General features: G+C 48.4%; 7 protein-coding genes and 2 non-coding genes across 9 annotated transcripts; 7 read left to right on the top strand and 2 right to left on the bottom strand.

The window, feature by feature from the left end:
* Positions 1–551: 551 nt before the first annotated feature.
* Positions 552–634, bottom strand: BC939DRAFT_t31. The gene has a single exon. It is a non-coding gene; the product is annotated as a tRNA-Leu (tRNA).
* Positions 635–744: 110 nt separating this feature from the next.
* BC939DRAFT_t32 lies at positions 745–825 on the top strand. The gene has a single exon. It is a non-coding gene; the product is annotated as a tRNA-Ser (tRNA).
* A 271-nt stretch (positions 826–1096) lies between these two features.
* Positions 1097–2019, bottom strand: BC939DRAFT_439293 (uncharacterized protein; the record flags this gene model as incomplete). Its single annotated transcript, XM_051553947.1, has 2 exons — positions 1377–2019; positions 1097–1323 (listed from the first exon to the last, which is right to left on the bottom strand). A coding segment is annotated over exon 1 (517 nt), but the record flags the coding sequence as incomplete, so codon positions are not given.
* Positions 2020–3331: 1312 nt separating this feature from the next.
* On the top strand, positions 3332–4080 carry BC939DRAFT_499562 (uncharacterized protein; the record flags this gene model as incomplete). The annotated part of the gene is made up of 4 exons (XM_051559953.1): positions 3332–3338; positions 3443–3587; positions 3713–3858; positions 3977–4080. 4 exons carry the CDS (start codon positions 3332–3334, stop codon positions 4078–4080), a joined length of 402 nt encoding a protein of 133 aa, XP_051416219.1.
* A 3954-nt stretch (positions 4081–8034) lies between these two features.
* On the top strand, positions 8035–9631 carry BC939DRAFT_406884 (uncharacterized protein). Its single transcript, XM_051552860.1, has 3 exons — positions 8035–8892; positions 8984–9066; positions 9177–9631. The coding sequence occupies exons 1-3, from the start codon at positions 8136–8138 to the stop codon at positions 9531–9533; spliced, it is 1197 nt and encodes a 398-aa protein (XP_051416218.1). The 5' UTR covers positions 8035–8135; the 3' UTR covers positions 9534–9631.
* Positions 9632–9825: 194 nt separating this feature from the next.
* Positions 9826–11808, top strand: BC939DRAFT_489807 (ribose-phosphate pyrophosphokinase 1-like protein). The gene is made up of 6 exons (XM_051559428.1): positions 9826–10021; positions 10149–10280; positions 10416–10613; positions 10709–10907; positions 10997–11252; positions 11403–11808. Coding segments are annotated over exons 1-6 (1098 nt in total). The 5' UTR covers positions 9826–10020; the 3' UTR covers positions 11715–11808.
* A 340-nt stretch (positions 11809–12148) lies between these two features.
* On the top strand, positions 12149–13938 carry BC939DRAFT_439283 (uncharacterized protein). Its single transcript, XM_051553946.1, has 3 exons — positions 12149–12217; positions 12332–12545; positions 12837–13938. Exons 1-3 carry the CDS (start codon positions 12206–12208, stop codon positions 13862–13864), a joined length of 1254 nt encoding a protein of 417 aa, XP_051416216.1. The 5' UTR covers positions 12149–12205; the 3' UTR covers positions 13865–13938.
* A 408-nt stretch (positions 13939–14346) lies between these two features.
* BC939DRAFT_473650 (uncharacterized protein) lies at positions 14347–15649 on the top strand (the record flags this gene model as incomplete). The annotated part of the gene is made up of 3 exons (XM_051558367.1): positions 14347–14524; positions 14629–14756; positions 14867–15649. The coding sequence occupies 3 exons, from the start codon at positions 14347–14349 to the stop codon at positions 15647–15649; spliced, it is 1089 nt and encodes a 362-aa protein (XP_051416215.1).
* A 75-nt stretch (positions 15650–15724) lies between these two features.
* Positions 15725–18133, top strand: BC939DRAFT_281683 (putative serine esterase-domain-containing protein). Its single transcript, XM_051551215.1, has 2 exons — positions 15725–16903; positions 17000–18133. Exons 1-2 carry the CDS (start codon positions 15961–15963, stop codon positions 18094–18096), a joined length of 2040 nt encoding a protein of 679 aa, XP_051416214.1. The 5' UTR covers positions 15725–15960; the 3' UTR covers positions 18097–18133.
* Positions 18134–19331: the final 1198 nt, after the last annotated feature.

Below are 19331 nucleotides of genomic sequence, written 5' to 3'. Positions count from 1 at the left end.
CTTCGGAGGATTTTTGTTCTTCTGCAGATGGAGCCCTTTTTTGGAGGAGAGAGATGCAACAGCACGGTAACTATTTTTTTTTGTTTTCCAACCATGTGCACAAAAGGACGATCTGCAGGACAATGGTGCGCCATGCGCGCGATACGTTTAACAAAGTACACACACGACTGAAGTATTTACGCGGATGCCTCATAAAAAACCGCAGGAAATCTGGTAGACGGATGGTCAACGTCATATATAGCGCACAAGACACGTTCAACGTTCTAAGCAAACGAAGGGATATTACTTTGGGGCCACAATGGATTGGCCCCAAGTTATCCAGCCGCGCCAAGCCCATTACTCAGTTCTCTTAACTTCAAATGTGCAGTTTCTGTCCTTTCGCCCATGTGTATTTTTTTTAAAAAAGCACTCCTATTACTTGCGAAGATGAAATAATACGTCTCTGCGGTTTTATCGAGATTCAAGACTGGCATCAAGGTTCCAGGTTGCCGAGCAGATTCTTCAAAAAAAAAAAAAAAAAAAAAAAAGACGCGTTTCAAGCACAAAATCCGTGGTAGAAGTGGGATTTGAACCCACGCCTCTCTCGAGACCGCAACTTGAGTGCGGCGCCTTAGACCAACTCGGCCATCCTACCAAATAAGTGGATTTTGGTAATTTTTGGATACTTTTGTACGTTAGAATTACTGCTAATTGCTTCAAGCACGTGCATAGAGTATAAATAATTGCTAGGGCTAAAAAATTTTAGTCAACATGGCCGAGCGGTTAAGGCGTGAGACTAGAAATCTCATGGGTTCTCCCGCGCAGGTTCAAATCCTGCTGTTGACGCGAATATTTTTGGGTCTTGTTTTTTGTCGTATTCTTTCATCTTGGTCCACAAGGACATGATTGTCTGTCATAGCAGTTGCCTTAGGGAAGAATGGAAGAATATAATCTCACCCCCCCGTGAGATTATCCCCCGTTTTGTCATCTCACAGGGATGTAAGCGGGTTATTCTCACACCCCGGTAAGAATAATTCGAGCTTTTTTTTTCCACGGGGAGGTGAGCGCCATATTCTCACGGGGATAGTCTGTAGGGCCTCGTTTAAAAAAAAAAATCACTCGCTTATTGTTCAAGGTCTGTTTCAGCAGGATGGAATTCTTTGGATGGTCGCGACATCTCACTGCTGCTCTTGATACGTTTGGCTCTTGGACGCCCCTTCGGCTTCACTACAAGTGGGTCTTTGGTGACACCAAGACCTGCTTCGTTGTCAGACGCGTCCTGTAGCTCTATGAGTCCCGTCTCCGTTTCAGCGAGATTGAGAGGTTGTTGAGCGTTTGCATCGCATTGCTGGATCGGCTGTCCCCATGATGGCCAGCTCTCTCACGATCCCTGTAACATCTGCGTGTCGCTTTATCCTCAGTCGCTCTTCCTTCCTTGGCTGTAGTGCCGAGGATTCTGTAGAGAACAAGGTGTGCGCAATCCTCGTACAAGCGCTGGCAGGGTGATCCTCGGTCCTGGTGGAGGCGATGTAATGCGGGTAGGCGACTAGAAGCTTTGAACCAATTTTCGTCTCGAAACCTTCGAGACCCTGCCACTGCTCCTTGAACCAGTGCTTGAGAACGAGGCTGATCAAATACTTGCACCTGCTGTCCCCTTGCATCACGCAAAAGAAGCGCCTGCACACAATCTCCGTGTTTTGCAGCAAGAAGCAGGTGCAAAAATATGAATGGCCAACCATAACCACAACGAACTCCTATTGACTGCGACGGATCTTGTTGTGGATGGAATAAACCACAATGATTTCGGCTGGGTCCAGTCTTGAGAGTAGTGATGCCAGAGAAGACTCGCGGAGGGCTTTCCCAGTCCGGTCGACCTATGCAAATGGATTCTGTTGTGTAGTAAATGAGAATCATTCGGTTGGCCTCGCAAAGTTGATATTGGATCACGGGAAAGAGCACTGCCCCAGAATTCCAGAATAAAAGAATAAACGGTCTGGTTCCTGGACCAGAGTCTTCTTTCCTAAAAATCATTTTTATCACACGTTGCATTCGTCCAACGACAGGTACTGACTACCACCGTCAGCAACCCACGCAACGAGATACAGTCTACAGGGAATACCAATCCTGACCATTCGCCATCTTTGCACCGTCAACCGCTCTTATTTAGACATTGTACTTGCCCTGCAGCGCTTCCTCAATCACCGATCGTCTCATTGAGCATCCGTCATCGGCCCACCCTTGTCAAACGGCATTATAAAGGCACAATCGAGGCCTGATCAGCGAATATTGGCATACAACGACTCCAGAGGGGTGGACTTCATTGTCATGACTCCTCACCTCATCGGATATCACATATGCGAACTCCTTGCAACTACCCCAGTCATTCCCAAAGGAATATAGTCCTAGCTCGTACCATTTAGCTAAACAGATCCTATATTTATTTCCTTCCATTTTCGTTTACCTTTGTGTTCATACATTCCAATCTAAAGGAGGACCCTGCACCGCGAACCAGTAAGTGACCGGAGCACGTCCTTGCCGAAGTCCTATTCGCGTGGTGTCTCCTATTGTAAATAGAACTAATGATAGAAGTTACAGAACTCGCTATTAGACCCCCTACGCCGCATTACCCCGTTGCCTCTTGCCATGGTAGGAAGTGATGCTGCTAGTCAATCAGAGGTATTATTCAGAAGCCGGTTGCTACAAACGACCTTTCGTGCAGCGCCATACGCGTCGCGCTTGTCCTGTGTATCGAAAAATAATCCAACGGTTACAGCCCAATTGAATGAATCTACCTAGTTTCTAGTTTTGAAGCGTCAGTTCATCATGGAAGAAGGTTGAAAAAGCGAATGGGTGGTGATACCTCCAAATGTTCCTTAATTACAAAGGCGCTTTGGGCAGTGCATAAAGTGAGCATCAAGGGCTTACCGAGAGCAATTGTTTATGAGTATTTAGTCTATGAGTAAGACGTATCTCAGGACATTCTCCGGATACCCGGGTTGGATAGACTGTAGCCTATAGCCTTGTATAACGGACTCTGGTGAACATGTGGTACTGCTGCTGCTGCTGATGGCTATGACCATTGATTACCCATCGTGATTTAGCAACTCTTCTTTCTTTCTACATAAGACAAGCCCTAATCATCCTGACTTAAAGTCTAGCATTGCATACAGACAGCCTTGCATGTTTCGAAAAAGAAAAGAGGACGAGCTCCAAAAGGACGAGCTGCAGATGGGCGTAAAGCAGTTGGACGAAGAGAGAGAATGACACAACATGGCCGTTGCTGGAGATTGCCTGTTCATGAGGATATGGTCAAGAAGAGAGCTTGTAGACTATGAGGCGAGTTATATATTCTATGCAAGGTGGAGGACATGGTGAAATGCACTCTTTCTCGCAACTTTTTTCTCTGTGAACACTCTAACACTCTACAACCAACATCACTGTTGCAAATTACCTTCCTCGCCAGCGTTCCAATACACGAGAAACGAATGTACATTCTACAACTGTGTCCGGGAACTGCTGGACAAGCAAGCGGCAATCCAGACACAGGAGCATCGCATTGAACAGGGTCTCCCGGTCAGGAACGAGGACAGACCTGTGCCATTGACCAAGTCAGAAAAAACTTGCTTCGGTCGCACCCAACGGTGCCAGTTCAAGTGAAAAGCGTCCTTTTAAATGTGTCCATCCAATTTGAAAGGCGCGAGGATAGAAGCATAGCTTTCATCTGCGTCTGTAGAAGGCCATTCCTGACAAGGGATAGCCTGAGCAAGCAATACAAGCGGGTCTGCGTCCATTCCAACATCCCGATCAACGTTCCAGGGCTTCAACTTATTGACAGCACTCAAGTCCTCCCTGATGGTTTGGAGGCCGTCAATGCCTCAGGTACATTTGATGCCGAGGTTGATGAGGAGGGCGACAAAGGCGATGAGACGTTTAGCGGCAGCAATGCACTCATATTCCACTAACGATATTTCGGCTACTTCAATGACATTTGATTCAGGGAAAGTGGCTGGTACAACTATCCGAGAGTTCGTACGGGGCATGGGCATTGCAAATACACAACAGCAACATGCACAGCGCACGCTGATCACGGCCATGGAGTAACAGATCCTGAGCTCTATTGCCCAGACTGCAGCAGGTCAAGGGCAGGGGCAAGCTGTGCAAGCTGCTTCTGCTTCTGCTTCTGACACCGAACCTTCCAGTCCGGTTTTTACAAGTAGAAAGGGAACGCGCTTTGACGCCCCTCACTTTGGAACATTCAGGCCCCCTAGTTGTATGTCTCCAACTGAAAATAAGTAAAATAAAAATGGCGGTTTGGTGGAGCAAGTGTAGATCGGTATAAAAATTGGGCAGATGTAGAGACGGGAAAGCGCATGGTCTCGCCTTGCTTATCATTTTCCACGACAGTGAAAGCTAGGTAACTCCCTACGCGTCGGTATGCTTGCAATCGATTGGAGTATCTGGGGTGTCGAAGGATCTAGGATGAAAAGGGTATTTTATTGGGCGAATGCTGCTACCTAGTTCTATGCGTAGATAGGGTTTATATACTAGTTGCATCGGTGTCAACAGCGCACTGGGATATTATAGAAACTGGGCGAAGCACTGACGACATCATAGCATACTAAATCTAGCATTAAACCTTTGCAAAGATCCACGATAGTGATTTTGAGTCGTAAAGTACTACTCCAATATGATCACAAACGACTGTCTGTTTTCTCTTTTCCATGGCACCTCGTCATTCAGCTTCGAAATGGAATCTGGCTCAATCCTGCTTCATATTGGATTGGACGACGAGGAAACTGATATGTAAATCTACATGTAGACCTAGTATGACACCCCGTTGTCACCGCACTACTGGTAACCAGCAATTTAGTGCGTCGCCCAGGTGTGTCAAGAATGTAACACATCTGGTATCAGAGAATGAAGCTGAACTACAGCTTATATCAAGAAAGCTATGGCTAAAAAGATCCGGACCCTTAAACGAATTGAGGTGGTGGGACTAGATGTGTGATAGGAGTAAGAGCAATCTATTAACAATTACGTACTGGGTACGGTGGCGCGTGGTCGGGGCAGAAGGAAAAAAGTGCGGGCTGGCATAGAGAAAGAGGTGCTAAAGTTTGCATTCTTGACACACCTGGGCGACGCACTAAATTGCTGATTACCAGTAGTGCGGCGATAACGGGGTGTCATACTAGGTGTGTCCAGGTGTGTCAGGTGCTTAAGCACTTAGAAACCCAGGTATTAATCATAAAGCGTCTTTTATATGAAGGAAGGATGCCCGTGAGATTATCTTTGTTTCGCTATAATAACAGGGTGGAAGATTAGAGCTCTCACGGGGGTGCGAGAAGAATAAAATCTCACGGCGAGATAGCAGTTGCCTTAGATGCGCAATTTGAAGCACTCTTTACCACAAAGAAAAGTATAACCAATCGCGCTCTTTCTATGAATGGCATATGAAAACCACACCACCGCCATTTTTTGTGTGATTACGATGCAACGCGCTCCTTCTTTTTCTATCATAATCGCTGCAACTTGTTATCCTCAGTATCATGATAAAGGTCTGCATTGCGATGAATTATTTTTATATTAACTAGCCTTCATTTCATTTTCACGTACTCTGGTGTTTACTCGACGCGTCTTTGTCCTCGTCTACACCCATCATGCAGGCAGGTATCTTCACCAGCGTTTTGAAGGTCAATTTCCCCGCTATGCTTCCATCCAATTCCTCGGCGCTCCATCTCCATGGATGTTGGTTCGCGTTCAATGCTTATTTTATTTTATTTTATTTTATTTTTTTGAGCTTCATAACGTACATGTAGGCTGGCTATCTTTATAGGAAACTACAGTTTCTCTGCTCGATAGTGACAGGAGGACCATCTGTTTTGATGGATAGTGAAACTTAGAATCCCCTCTACCTTATTACAGTTATTCATCTTTGCAACCCGCATGTTGGCGATCCCACTCGTGAAGCTGCTGCTCGTGACTCCATAAAGCTATTTCGTCCGCGCGCATATTAACTGCCTTAATGGTCCGACACAGTCATCGAAGACGCGACTATCAGACCTTCAAAGAGTACTCCACCGAGCGAGTGGGAGTAATCGACGGCTTGAGGCGATTATCTGTCTGTTACTATATAACATCTGATGTTTGATATACGCGATTGCGTGCGTGGAAATACAGTCTCGATAGCCTCCTTGACCAGTGGCCCCATTCATGCGTTGTCAAACTCCTGCTAGCCGTACTTACAGCGATAGCAGGAACCAGCTCAATCTGGGTACCTCATCGCTGATGGATAACCTTGCTTAGGTCACGACTTTTAGTCACTGGATTAGGTACTCGGCGGCCTCATAGACTGCCGGCGTGTAGCGAAAGAATGCCGCTGCAATGGATCGGTATCTCTCTGCACTCTTACGAGCTAAATAAATCATAGGAATCCAACCCGTCGTATGAAACTGTCTTTCAATTGAGAGCGCACGAGCAGGAACAGCATCAGTTTCTTGCTTTAGGTCCACGTAGTTTTCGATATGGCAGGCCGCAAATAACGAAAATCGTGTCTTAAATGGATATACTCCACCTCAAGCTCCTCCACGGGAGTGCGGCAAGAGTCATTGTCCAGAAAAGATGCTGTCTATCTAGTGCCAGTTTTGGTATATTTCCATGGGTGTAAACTGAAAATCCGCGACCCATTCGACGATTCTGTCAAGGCCAGCACCACGCACATTGCCAATTCTGTAAAGCAATTGCTTGAGCTTGAAAGGTCCATTCACGTTGCGTAGCGCGTTTTCATGCTCACTTGCAGTGGATGGTTCCAGGCTGTCGAAAAGGTTGTTCTTGTCAAGGTTGTCAATGAAAGAAAGGTCTTCTTAATCTTGTAGGTCTCAGCTTGGGCGATGTATTCTTCAGACAGCAACGTCTCCCTCTTGTGTCCCCTGTTGTGTGCTCCAAACTGACGATCAATTAATGCGGAACTCCCAGGGACCTCGACGAATGTTCCATAAATATCCACACAACCTTGTGTCTGATCTGAGAGAAGGGGCAGGTTGGAGCTTATTCAAGTCCCAGCGCCCTGGCGCTTCCTTGGTCATTTCGGCCAATGGCGTGCCATCGAGAGGTGTAGCTATTTGAACGCAGATGAGTTGGTAAAACAAGCTTCCGATTGAGGAGATCTGTCAAGTATAGGTTGTGCCACACACATACATGTATACAAAAATTTATAAAGAAAGCACTGTCAGATATAGTGAATGGATTTCAGATTATTGAACCATGAACAGAATAAGGGTGTTGGTATCTCATGTCGTTGAAGCCAACCTAAAGACTATGGTGAATTAGAAAGCACTTTTCATCTAGGGTAAATGTCTACTCTGGCAGCCTCGTCATGTCTGTCTAATCCCTTGAAAGTACATTTCCCTTGGAACACAGTTGCCGATATGAAGGATCGAGTAGTGTGATAATACCAGAAGATACTGCCTGCGAGCACAACAAACAGCCTGAGGAGTCCAACGTGCAATCGTTTCGCATAAAATGTTTTTGATTAAGAGTGGTATTTCGTCCGAAACCGACCGCTTTTATTAGATGTGCTATCCGTGTCTAGATTGTGGGAGAAGTCTACTTATCCTGAAGCACCACCATCGGTTACTGGAGCACTCTATAGCCTGGTATCGTCAGCGCGATTTGACAGGTTTCGTGGTATGATGCTCTTTTTCATGGTTAAGACAGCAACAGGTCCCTGTTTCTGAGGAGCAGCATATGTGGTAGGGTCATAAAGCGGAATTGCTATTCATCTATTTTCTCGCCTCTATCCTATTTGGCATACGTAGTATTCCAATCGAGCCATGCGATGCGAAGTAAAGTATTGGTTTATTAGTGCAAGGAAAAAAGGTGGGAGTGAACGTTCGCATTGCACCGTTTTGAGTTCCTACTAGGTTTCGTTACCTTGTGGTCATATGGCGTCTCATCTATTTGCGTCGCGCGACGCGTCCTTTGTATTTTGAAATCGCGAATAGAGTTCGCTGCGTTGTTTTTTTTTTTTTTTTTGGAGGGGAAACCAAATTGGACAGGGCAACTGTGCTCCACTGGCGATCTTCAACAGACGGCGCACACCACAATTCCTCAGCCTGTTTCGGCAACATCACAGGATCACCAGGAATCGAGTTCACGCAATGACAACGACCCTTGACCAGACTATTACTGCACTCGAGATCAGTGGAGACAAGTGCGATGCTGATCCACCGGCTGCGTTGTCGCTGAAGGCGGATGAGGAACACCCGAAGTCACAGCCAAAAACGCACGCGGACGAGGACGACGCGGACAACGCTAACTGCCAGGATAATAAGGGCAACGCAAAAAATACCGGAAATTCAGAGGACGAAAGTGAAGGAGGAGAACAGTCCAGTCCAGGAGCAGCAGCAGAGGATGATGAAGAGGGAGGAGAAGAAGAGGAGGTCGACTACGAAACGCAGCGTCAGCGCAACATCTTGAAGAACCAGCAGCTCATGATGGAGCTCGGACTTAGTCCTGCATTACTCCGAAAGAGCTCTACCGTTCAGACCAAACCTGCAAAGGACGGGAATTTTGATGACGATGACGAATACACAGAGGAGCCAGGACAGGCCCGGAAACGTATGAGGGTTCCCAAGCAGTCTTATCAGATCATTCGAACAGATGCCGTACAGACAAGGTCATCCAAGAGGATACGAGGCGAGGCTGCGATACAACACAATGTAGATCTAGAGGCACTCGAGAAAGGGCTGGTACTGAATTTGAATGGGAAGGAGAAAGAAGAAGATCAGTCGAGTTCAGTGCCACCAGAGAAACTGGGTTCGTACTCGAAAAAGATCCGATGGAGAGGCTTCAAACAAACTACAGGATACACAGTCGAGGCAGAGATCCCATGCGCAGCCGCGCCATTGACACTGGGTACGCTGCTGAATTCAGGAGCAAAAAGAATGCGATACTTCTCATAACCGTGGTATACTGATGACTTTATCCTTATAAATGTCTTTTGTAGGAAGCATAGCGACGACAATTTGGGACATCGGAAAGCTATACACAGGGAAAGAAAACCGATTGCGGTACTGGAGCGGAAAAGGAGTAAGTGGGTACTACACGGCTGCTAGTCTGCTCTCGCTTTGTTTTTCTAAAAAGGATGGATCGGGGTGTTGACCAGCACATCGACTTTTCCGTGTTGTGTATTCCGTTAGAGTCTTTTTCGTCATCCATATCCGATTGGTTTCAAGGCAGAAAAGTACCATTTTCGGGATCGGTACACGATGCATATCAAAGAAGGACCTGATGGGCCCATCTTTATTGTGGAGTCCGCGAGTGGGACAGTCTACGAGGGAAACTCACCAACACTTCCATGGACCAAAGTATGTCTGGACAGCTACTCCAAGGGAACACGGATCAGCGGGCCCTTATTTTTCGGCTTTTCGGACCCAATTACGCAAAAGATGATCGAGGATCTGGATGGATACCAAAATTGGGAGACCGTTGTGGCAGAAGTTGAAGCAGAGGAGCAAGCCCGGCGGCAAGCACTATTAGCCAAGGAGGATAATTGAGCCGTATACCAGAAGACTGATCCGTAATATAAACATGTTCACATATTCGCATTTCACATACTTTATGAACACGCTTATCGCATTAAAGCACATACAGCAAATATATGTTCTCGGTTCTGTTCAATGGCGTATGCCAGCATGCCAGTATGATGATATGCCATGCATAGTGTGGCCTTGCCAGTCGTCCCTGAACATGTGGAGCGCTGCTGGATTTAGATGCCTGGATGATTCGCAGCCACTTTCACGGGCAAACAAAACCTAAAAAATAAAAAAAAGAATTTTTTCATCCCCTATCCCATTCCTCACTTTCCCACCCTCCTCCTCCCTCTCACCTTTATCGCCCTCCCCACTCTTCCTCTTTCGTTTGCCTTCTTTTGTTCAGCATCGACCATCCTCTACAGCGCCCCTGGCCGATTGTACTCATATCCTCTACCGACCGCTCTTGCTCGCGATAATTTCTCACAAAGTGTCGGAATCAAAGGAAACAAGTATGGCCACTGAATGCTCTGGCAGAAGAAGAAATAAGGCCGACACAGGGTCGGACTGGCGCTCACACCAGCTCGTCTAATCTCTTCTGTCTGCTTCTTTGCGTCCCTCTGTCCTTGTGTTCTCCAGTGAGGAAAACAAAGATTTTCGGAGGATCGTCTCACCCAGAGATCACCAATTTGATCACCAGCCGTCTCGGCGTCGAGCCTAGCCCCGTCAAGCTCTCCCAGTTCAAGAACAGGGAGACCTCGGTCGAAATTGGTGGGTCCATCCTCTGCTTCTTCGCATCCACCATGACGTCTGCCTCAGATATTCAGATCTTGAAGGATGGGGTGCGAACGCAAGGCTTGCTCAGCAACACATACTAATCAATTGGCGTCGTTTATTGGAATATAGGTGTGTCTGTCCGTAACGAGGATGTATACATTATCCAGTCCGGTTCCCCGAAGATCAACGACTCTTTGATGGAGCTCTTGATCATGATCAATGCCTGCAAGGGATCGTCAGCCCAGCGCATCACAGCTGTCATCCCCTACTTCCCCTATTCCAAACAGAGCAAGAAGAAGAAGCACCGTGGAGCCATTGCTGCCAAGTGTATGTGGGTCTAATAGTCGACACAAAATCAATTTTTTGAAAACCTGTCTCAGTAGTCATCTAATACTTGGTTTTTGCTCTGTGTATCTTGATAGTGGTCGCTAACATCCTCTCGATCTCAGGAGTGGACCATATTATCACCATGGATCTCCATGCCTCTCAAATGCAGGGATTCTTCAACATTCCAGTCGATAACCTCTACGCCGAGCCGACCGTCGCCAAGTGGATTCAGGAGAATGTCGAGGATTGGGAGAACGGCGTCGTCGTCAGTAAGAACGCCGGAGGGGCCAAGAGGTAAGCCGCTCGCATCTTGTTCGTCAATGCTTGTCTCATAGAGTGTTTGGAGAAAAAGCTGTTCTGACATGTTTTCTAAAACCTTTCAGGGTTACATCTTTGGCAGATCGCCTCAACATCGACTTTGCGTTGATTCACATGGACAGGTCGAGAAAGGCTCACGGTCCTGACCATTCTTTGTCGAAACCCGAGAATATTTACAACAGACTTGAAGAAGAGGATGACGATGATGATAGCATGGTCGATGCTGAGACTGGCCATGAGATCCCCCGTGCTGAGGCCGCGGACGAGACATCGTTGATGACCCTTGTGGGTGATGTCCAGGACAAAGTGTGCTTTATTGTCGTAAGTGTATATACTTTGTGAAGAAGGGACCAAGCATGACGAGACTGAAGGGACATATCATGAAGCGTTTGTAACGTGAAGCTAACAAACATACTTTTTTTTTTTTTTTTTTTTTTTTTTTTTCCTTTTGTACTTATTCATCCCTGTTAGGATGATATGATCGACGGATGCCACTCATTCCTGGAGGCTGCCGATAACTTGGTTAGTCATGGTGCCAAGCAAGTGTACATCATTGCGACTCATGGAATCCTCAGCGGCAACTCGCTGCGCCAGATCGAGGAATGTACCAATGTTCATAAGATCGTGATCACCAACACCTACCCCCTTCCAGCCGAGAAGCGTGCCTTGTGCTCCAAACTGCATATTCTGGACATCAGCCCTACGTTGGCAGAGGCCATTCGTCGAACCCACAACGGCGAGAGTATCAGTTATCTGTTCACACAGGTACCCAAGAACCTGTAGAGGATTGAGTAGTACTCACTAGACTCAAAAAATCAAAAAAACAATTGCATGCATTGAGGAGGATGTTCGCATATCAACAAAACTGAAGTAAAGCATATTGAATATCATTACTATGTGAATTCATCGCCTATGGTAGCGCGCTTTCCGTTGTTACTTGTATCCCATGCTTTGGCCAGCAAAAAGGCTGATATTGCAGCGCGTGTCAGCAGCGAGGTGCTGGAGCGAAGCATGCCTTTGTTACAAACACCGCAGCACGTATGCCAGGGGGGGCGGAGACGATAAGCGTAGAGGAAGAGTCATTTTGTACGCGTTGTTTGCTGTGTTTTGTTTGATTCGTCAATTGATGTCACTGGTGGCTTTCGACTATTGTTTGTTATTGGTGGGTTCCTGGGAAGGATTTTTCTCGCCGAAATATAAACATCGTCGCTGTCCTTCTTTCTGCTTCTCTTCTCTTTCTATCCCTCACCCTTTCCTCTCATATCCCTCCCACCATGTCTGTCGGTGTAAGTGATCTGCACCAGAATTCTGGTCGTGTTTGCAAACAAGCCGAAAATCGTCTATGAACTATCCCGCTGACCGGATCATTTCTATCTGCATGCGTGTGTGGACTATTTTAGACCATCTACTCCTATCCCCAGAACCCTCGTGTCTTCAAGGCCCTCGTTGTCGCCAAGTACAACGGTCTCGAGGTCACTGTTGATGACAAGTTCACCATGGGCACCACCAACAAGACCCCTGAGTGGCTCGCCAAGTTTGGAGCCTCCCAGGTCCCTGCCTTCGAGGGCGCTGACGGCACCATCATCATCGAATCCGGTGCCATCGCCTACTACCGTACGTATACATATTGAAGTGCTCAATTGATCACCCACTGCATTATCCCATTGCTGGTGTTATAGAGGACCCGAGGGCGCTAAGAGCGAGTGAATGATGAGTTTGTTTTTTAATCAGTTATCCCTGACTTAATCAACTGTGTCGAGAATTTGATTTCTGAAAAAACCGCTCGCCCTCGATCGTCCTCCTAACTCAGCATTGGTTTGGGCATTCGGTTTCCACAACAACGATGATTGTCCTTGTGCATCTGCTAACCTCTAGCCGTTCACTTGTCTGCTTGAATATATACAGTCGCCCACTTGAAGAGCGACTCCACCTTGGTCGGCCGCTCCAACTCCGAGGAGGCCCATATCCAGCAGTGGGTCCAGTTTGTTGACTGCCAGGTTGTCCCCTTTCTCAGCAGCTGGTTGTACCCCATCTGGGGCTTCGTCCCCTACAACAAGGTCGTCGAGACCCAGTCCATTGAGCGTGTCAAGGCCTCTCTCCAGACCCTTGAGCACCACTTGATCAAGAAGACCTATTTGGTTGGCGAGCGCGTCACCTTGGCCGATATCTCCGCCGCCGCCTCCCTCTATACTGGTTTCAAGGCCCTCTTCGATGCTGATTTCCGCAAGACCATCCCCGCTGTCACCCGTTGGTTCACCACCATCGTCAACCAGTCCAACTTCAAGGCTATCGCCGGCGAGTTTACTCTCTGCGAGACCGCCGCTAAGTTTGCTCCTCCCAAGAAGGATACCAAGGAGAAGAAGCCCAAGGAGGAGAAGCCCAAGGAGGAGAAGAAGCCCAAGGCTAAGGAGCCCGAGGAGGAGCCCGAGGAGACCTTCGAGGATGCCCCCAAGCCCAAGTCCAAGTTGGACCTCTTGCCCGCCGCCAAGATGCCCTTGGATGAGTGGAAGCGCCAGTACTCTAACAACGATACCCCCGTCGCCATGAAGTGGTTGTGGGAGAACATCGACCTCTCCGCCGACTACTCGATCTGGAAGGTCGACTACAAGTACAACGACGAGTTGACCAAGCTTTACATGTCCAACAACTTGGCTGGTGGTTTGATGAACCGTCTCGAGCGTGCCCGCAAGTATGCCTTCGGATGCTTGGTCGTCGCTGGTGAGGACAACGCCAACATCATCACCGGTTACTTCATCGTCCGCGGCAATGCCGATGAGATGATCGAGGAGATCACTGATGCCGCTGACTACGACTCCTACACCTGGGTCAAGGTCAACGTTGACGATGCCGAGAAGGAGAAGATCAACCAGGTCTTTGCCTGGGAGGGTTCTATCGATGGCAAGCCCATCTCTGACGGAAAGGCCTTCAAGTAAATACCCTGGTACCCCTAGAAGAAGCCTATCTGGGCTTGTAACAATCTTGCACATAATAAAACTATCTAAAAATATACATTCGAGTGTCCTTGTTATCCAAGTAGGAGAGAAATAGTGGTTTGGAAGGAGCTGGACATCCAGGGCGATCGCGTCGCGACGCGCATGTCGCTGTCATGATAGCTGACCCCTGCAGAGAGGTTGCACGAGGATGCACATGCATGCCCCTTTTTCGTGCTCCAATGGTCCGCATACCGTTCGACAGTGCAGAGTGCAAGTTGATTCCTTGGCGACATGGTCTTTGCGGATTACATTTCTCATTTCACACTTCATTCTCCACTTCGCTTTCTTCATTCGACACTGCCCAGTCGACCTTTTTTTTTTTTTTTTATTCGAGCTACGGTCATCAGAGGAAGCCCTCACCTTCCACCTCACCCTCCTTTTGCCAACTCAGTTGCCCTTGCACCTCATTCCCTTTCAACGCAATGACCGTCGACGACAGCGAAATGCAAAAGTTGTGGAAGCTGACCAACGAGCTCACAGCCCAGCTGATCTTCAACAGGAACGTGACCCTCGAGCTTAAGCAGCAGCTGGCCGATTTACAAGTGAAGACCTCGGGCAAGGCACCCATCGTTGCTGCTGGTTATGGCTATGGCGACTATAGTGAGTGCACGTCGATCTCCACATGGTACAAGACGTCCATGGTCATTTGATATGGTCCTTAACATTGCGGGATATCCTTGGAAACATCCATCTCTGCACGTTAGATCTGGCCGATTACAGGCTGAGGATAGCGAACGAGCGTCTAAGAGAGGAAAACCAGCAGCTACAGGATCAATTGCGCGAATATGAACGCTGGATGGAGTATATCATGGGCAAGTTTCGTCTGCAGAACGTAAGCTCTCCATTGTGCAAGACATCAAGCGTATACCATATCATGCTACGCCATGCCATGTTATGTTAAACAGGGGCATCAAACCGATGCATTCTATTGATCCTGGATAGTTTGCGATGGCGCAAAGCAGGAAAGAATCGATGCAGGAGGCCTACAAGATGGCTGAACAAGGCGGCGAGGCTGCCATGAGGCTCCAGGAAGAAAATACCGCGCTCCACATGCGAATCTCCGACTTGGGTGCGGTTGCTCGCAAGGCCATCCACGAGGAGTACTACACGACCGAGTCGTTGATTGAATCTCTCGAGGCCGAGAACCGAGGCCTGCGCGAGATGTTGGGCGTTGCTGAGGGGCGTCATGGGGCCATAACAGGACGAATCCATTTCCACCACGAGGAAGAAGACGATGAGGTGCGTCGTGTTTCCAACCGTGTGTCGTTCCCCAGCACAGGTAGCACAGGTTCCTGGAATATGGCCTCGGGCGAAAGTGACCATGAGATGGCTGCAGCTGAGGAGCCGTTATCGCCAAGGCAGCTGATGATGCGACAGCAACTTCAGCAGCAGCAAGAGCAGGGTTTCTTGATTCAGGCACCTGTCCCCTTATCGGTCTACACAGGTTTCCACTCTCCAACAACAGCATCATCTTTCGCCTCATCTGTTCCCACCTCGCCCCGATCCGTGTCTTCGTTTTCGTCCACATCAACGACAACACCGACATCGCCCTCCTCAGGACTGAGATCGCCCGGGCTGTTGGATTCGACGGAGCAATTCAACTCGATCTCACCACCTCTGGATGATGCAGCGACAGGACATGGGGATATAAAGCAGAAGGGGCACCGCGGCAAGATCACCATCAACACGAACTTGGGTTTCTCCAAAGCTAGCAGAACATCTTAGGGAACAAAGATACACTTTTTTTTTTTCATGAGAAGTCCACACAGTTCAAAGTTAAGAATAGTATTATCCACCACCTTGTCGTCCAGCTGTATATACCACATCGGATGCAGAAAGTAGACATGAGATTCTGCATTTGGCATTCATGGCTCTAAATAGGCTTAACATTTCAGCCCGCATCAATATCGGACGTCATGTAGATTGCATGCAGGCAGTTGGACAACGTTTGGTGCGTTCCTCTTTCTTGCACACTCTCGCTTACCTCTTCTCATTCATTCATCTCATTCCCAACATCGCAGTTCATTCCCTCCACCATGACACATAAGCCTTTGCTGGCTATCCACCACAAGGTTGCCCTCTCAGTCGGAGGCATTGTCCGCTACCGCATCAAGGTCCATCCGACCCAGGTTCACAATATCAAAACCCTTCAATTCCGTGTCCACAACAGTTCCCCTGTTTACCGCAACATCACCCCCGGCTCAGGACCCTGGAAGATCTCCATCGCGTTGGTCAGAAACCCAGATAAGACACCTGTTGTTCCAGAATTGGTCCCGTCGATCGGGTGTGCGCAGGTCTCTCGACTGGACGCTTATGTGAACCATGACGAGACCAACAACGACGAGGGCAACAACGAATGGGAACTCGAGATCTTGTCTGAAATGGTGCTCCAGCCCAATTGGATCGATATCAAAGTCGAGGTCTTTGTGGTCCCTCGAGAGAGTACTCCTGATCTGAACGACAGTGCAGCCGACAGCAACAGCAGCAACAGTTTGGCCAGTGGGACAGACGAGGAGGTGCGCCCTCATCTACTGCTGCCGAATATTCTCTCGTGCGAGTATAAGGACACTGCAGCGATTTGTGGTCCAACCTTTCCCAAAGCCGACAATCGAGCCAACAAAGACGAGGCCCAGGATAATGACGATGGACTTCACCTTGTCATTTTAACCCATGGTGTCCACGGCGCCTGGCTGGACATGTTGTACATCAAGGAGCAGATTGACGCCCAGAATGCCAAGCACGGCAAGACTGTCACTTTCCTGACGGACACGAACCATGCGGGCACGGAGGAAGGCATCCAGATGGCAGGGCGGCGCGCAGCACTGGACATCCTGGAGTTCACAGGATACTGCGACACAGAACACGGGCAGGAGCTCTACCGGTCGTTGTCGACCGTGGCCAAGAACAAGTCGTTATCCAAATCCAAGCCCACTGCAGGATCAGGAACGGAGGCACCTGCAGCGACGACATCATCGAACGGTAAATCAAAATTTCCTCGCGGCTTCTCTAGGATCTCCATCATCGGACATTCCCTCGGCGGATTGATAAACATTTATGCGCTCGGATACATCGAAGACGTGACCAAGGGCGAATTCTTCAAGACCCTTCAACCCGTTCATTTCATCACTCTGGCGACGCCGATGCTAGGAGTGGGGTTCGAACATCCTTGGGTCCTCGGATTCGCACTGGCTCGCGGAGTACTTGGCCAGACGGGCAAGGATTTGGCCCTTGAGGACCGGTCGTCTAAACACAAACGCTCGGCCTCCTCCACGTCGTCGTCGTCGTCGTCATCGTCCAAGCACACCAAGGACGGCACCTCCAGCGAGATAGCCACCGCTGCGCACACGGCGTCTAGTACAGCAGCTTTAGACAAGAGCACGACAAGCCCACCAGAGTGCGCCCTTGACCATGGCCCGGGACCCTTGCTGCTGGCGATGGCACGTCCAGGTTCAGTCTCGCATCGGGTTCTGAAGCAGTTCAAGGATCGGACCTCGTATGCGAACATCGAGAACGATATGGCCGTGCGTTTCGAGACCTCAACTATGATGGGTATTCCCACTTTCGACATAAACCAGTTCTTCTCTCCAGAGGGTGGCGCTCCAACGTCAAGGAAGTCCTTTTACCAGTCTGCACTGACAAGCACCATGGCGCTGCTCTTTCCGAATGTCCCCACAAAGGCCAAGTTCCTGAGCATTGCAGATGCTCCCTCACCAATTGTGGTAGTCAGTCACGTTGAGGCTGTTGGCGAAACAGCAGGCAAGGATGGCTCGGAAGAACCAGCGCCGGCATCTGAGGGTCGAGGGAATACCGGTATTGAGGATGGTAAGGACAGTCAGCACGGTCAGCACAGCAAGGATAAAAAGCGACGATCGCACCCGAAATGGCCAGCAGTCGACGGATCCACGAAATCACCCAGCTCTTCGTCATCATCATTGCCTTCGATTCTGGGTTCTTCTAGTACCAAAGCCGCAGCTGCGACGGCTATATCGAAATCTAGGCTGGATTTGGCGCATCTTGTGGCGGAAGGATACCATACAGATATGGACTGGACCAAGATTGGGGTGTTTATTGAACATGAGGCACATGTGCAAATCATTGTTCGGCGCAAGTGGTACAATCTAGAGGGATGGAAGTGTGTCCAGGATCTGGTCGAGCGCTTCGACTTTACGTAGGGTGAAGGAGTAGATGACCTAGGTCAATAAAGATGCAATAAAAAAAGAAAGAAAAAAAAAAAAAACCGCAGTGCGCTGTCCTGATATATTGACATGAATGGGTTCTCGGGTTTGCGAGGTTGGGGTAGCAGACATCTGCCGCTATAGATATACAACTGGTTAAGCTGGTGGTCAAGTCGAACGAGGATTGTATTACTATCCCTACCAGCCAACCATTCATTCAATTCGCAGAGATAACCGTACATTCGCCACTCGTCCGTTCGGCTGTTATCGACTCTTTGGAGCCGCAGACAGTGCGTTCTTTATGATCCCTCATGAAAAATAGAGATATTATTATTTCGACTGCCCTTAGGATTTGTTCGCTGCAATGAATACTCGACCGTTGCACAAGCATGTCCATGCTTGGTTTACCAATTTGAGCGGAAGCTATCCATTGCTAAAGTGGTACGTGCGCTGCTGTTGGTGCAAGCACAGCACAACCTATATTTAAGGTTATCGAGAAGTCACAGTCGCGAAGGGTTGAGGAACATGAAATTGGTGGCACTTGGCACTCTGTTCATTCATATCGGCAAATAACACGATAAAGGCGATTTAGAATGACCATTGCATGCACTATTAAGTAGTAGTAGTAGTAGTAGTAGTAGTAGTAGTAGTAGTAGTAGTAGTAGTAGTAGTAGTAGTAGTAGTAGTAGTAGTAGTAGTAGTTTTTTTTATTTTTTTATTATTTTTTTATAATGAAGCCGGGGATGTAGGCCACAGAAGTGGCCACTTTAATCTCCTCTGGGATCAGGTTAAGGAGACCGCTGATCACTCCAAGAGCCAAGGCTCTCGTCTTTGCAGACGAGGAAAAGGAATACTCGACCTTTTCTCCTATGCAAGGGATCGAAGGGAAACCCTATTCCTGCTTTGCATGGGAGTGTCTTTCACTGCATCCTTGGTGCTTGAAGATCACATTGGAACTCCCGCCCGACCCACAGAGTGGCTCAAGGAACTAATCCTCGATTCGGACGGTCGACCGTTAATGAGGAAAAAGAAAAAGAGAGGAGGAAGAGGTCTCTTTTTTATACTGTTCAGGAGGACAGTGACTTCATTCGCTACTGATCAAACTTGTCCAAATGGGCCATGTGAACGAACAGACCGCTGTGGGACTTACTTTTGAGGTTTCAGTTCGAATTGAAAGCGGATGGGAACAGATATCTAAAGTCACAGCGTATGTGGGTGAGGCAGTTGGGGTG

Source organism: Gamsiella multidivaricata (genome assembly GCF_025024155.1).
Source record: "Gamsiella multidivaricata strain RSA 2152 chromosome Unknown BC939scaffold_7, whole genome shotgun sequence".
Classification (NCBI taxonomy): Eukaryota; Fungi; Mortierellomycota; class Mortierellomycetes; order Mortierellales; family Mortierellaceae; genus Gamsiella; species Gamsiella multidivaricata.
The sequence above is the reverse complement of the archived record's forward strand: the minus strand, read 5'-3'. Positions and strand labels throughout refer to the sequence as shown.

Bases quoted from the DNA above. Each gene is read 5' to 3' on its own strand.
- BC939DRAFT_439283 (XM_051553946.1), top strand. The intron at 12,546-12,836 runs GTACGTATACAT...GAATATATACAG, and splicing joins CGGTGCCATCGCCTACTACC to TCGCCCACTTGAAGAGCGAC.
- BC939DRAFT_489807 (XM_051559428.1), top strand. The intron at 10,614-10,708 runs GTATGTGGGTCT...GTATCTTGATAG, and splicing joins TGGAGCCATTGCTGCCAAGT to TGGTCGCTAACATCCTCTCG. The intron at 10,908-10,996 runs GTAAGCCGCTCG...AAAACCTTTCAG, and splicing joins AACGCCGGAGGGGCCAAGAG to GGTTACATCTTTGGCAGATC.
- BC939DRAFT_281683 (XM_051551215.1), top strand. From the start codon at position 15,961: ATGACACATAAGCCTTTGCTGGCTATCCACCACAAGGTTGCCCTCTCA. The intron at 16,904-16,999 runs GTAAATCAAAAT...GATACATCGAAG, and splicing joins AGCGACGACATCATCGAACG to ACGTGACCAAGGGCGAATTC.
- BC939DRAFT_406884 (XM_051552860.1), top strand. From the start codon at position 8,136: ATGACAACGACCCTTGACCAGACTATTACTGCACTCGAGATCAGTGGA. The intron at 8,893-8,983 runs GTACGCTGCTGA...TGTCTTTTGTAG, and splicing joins AGCCGCGCCATTGACACTGG to GAAGCATAGCGACGACAATT. The intron at 9,067-9,176 runs GTAAGTGGGTAC...GTATTCCGTTAG, and splicing joins GGTACTGGAGCGGAAAAGGA to AGTCTTTTTCGTCATCCATA.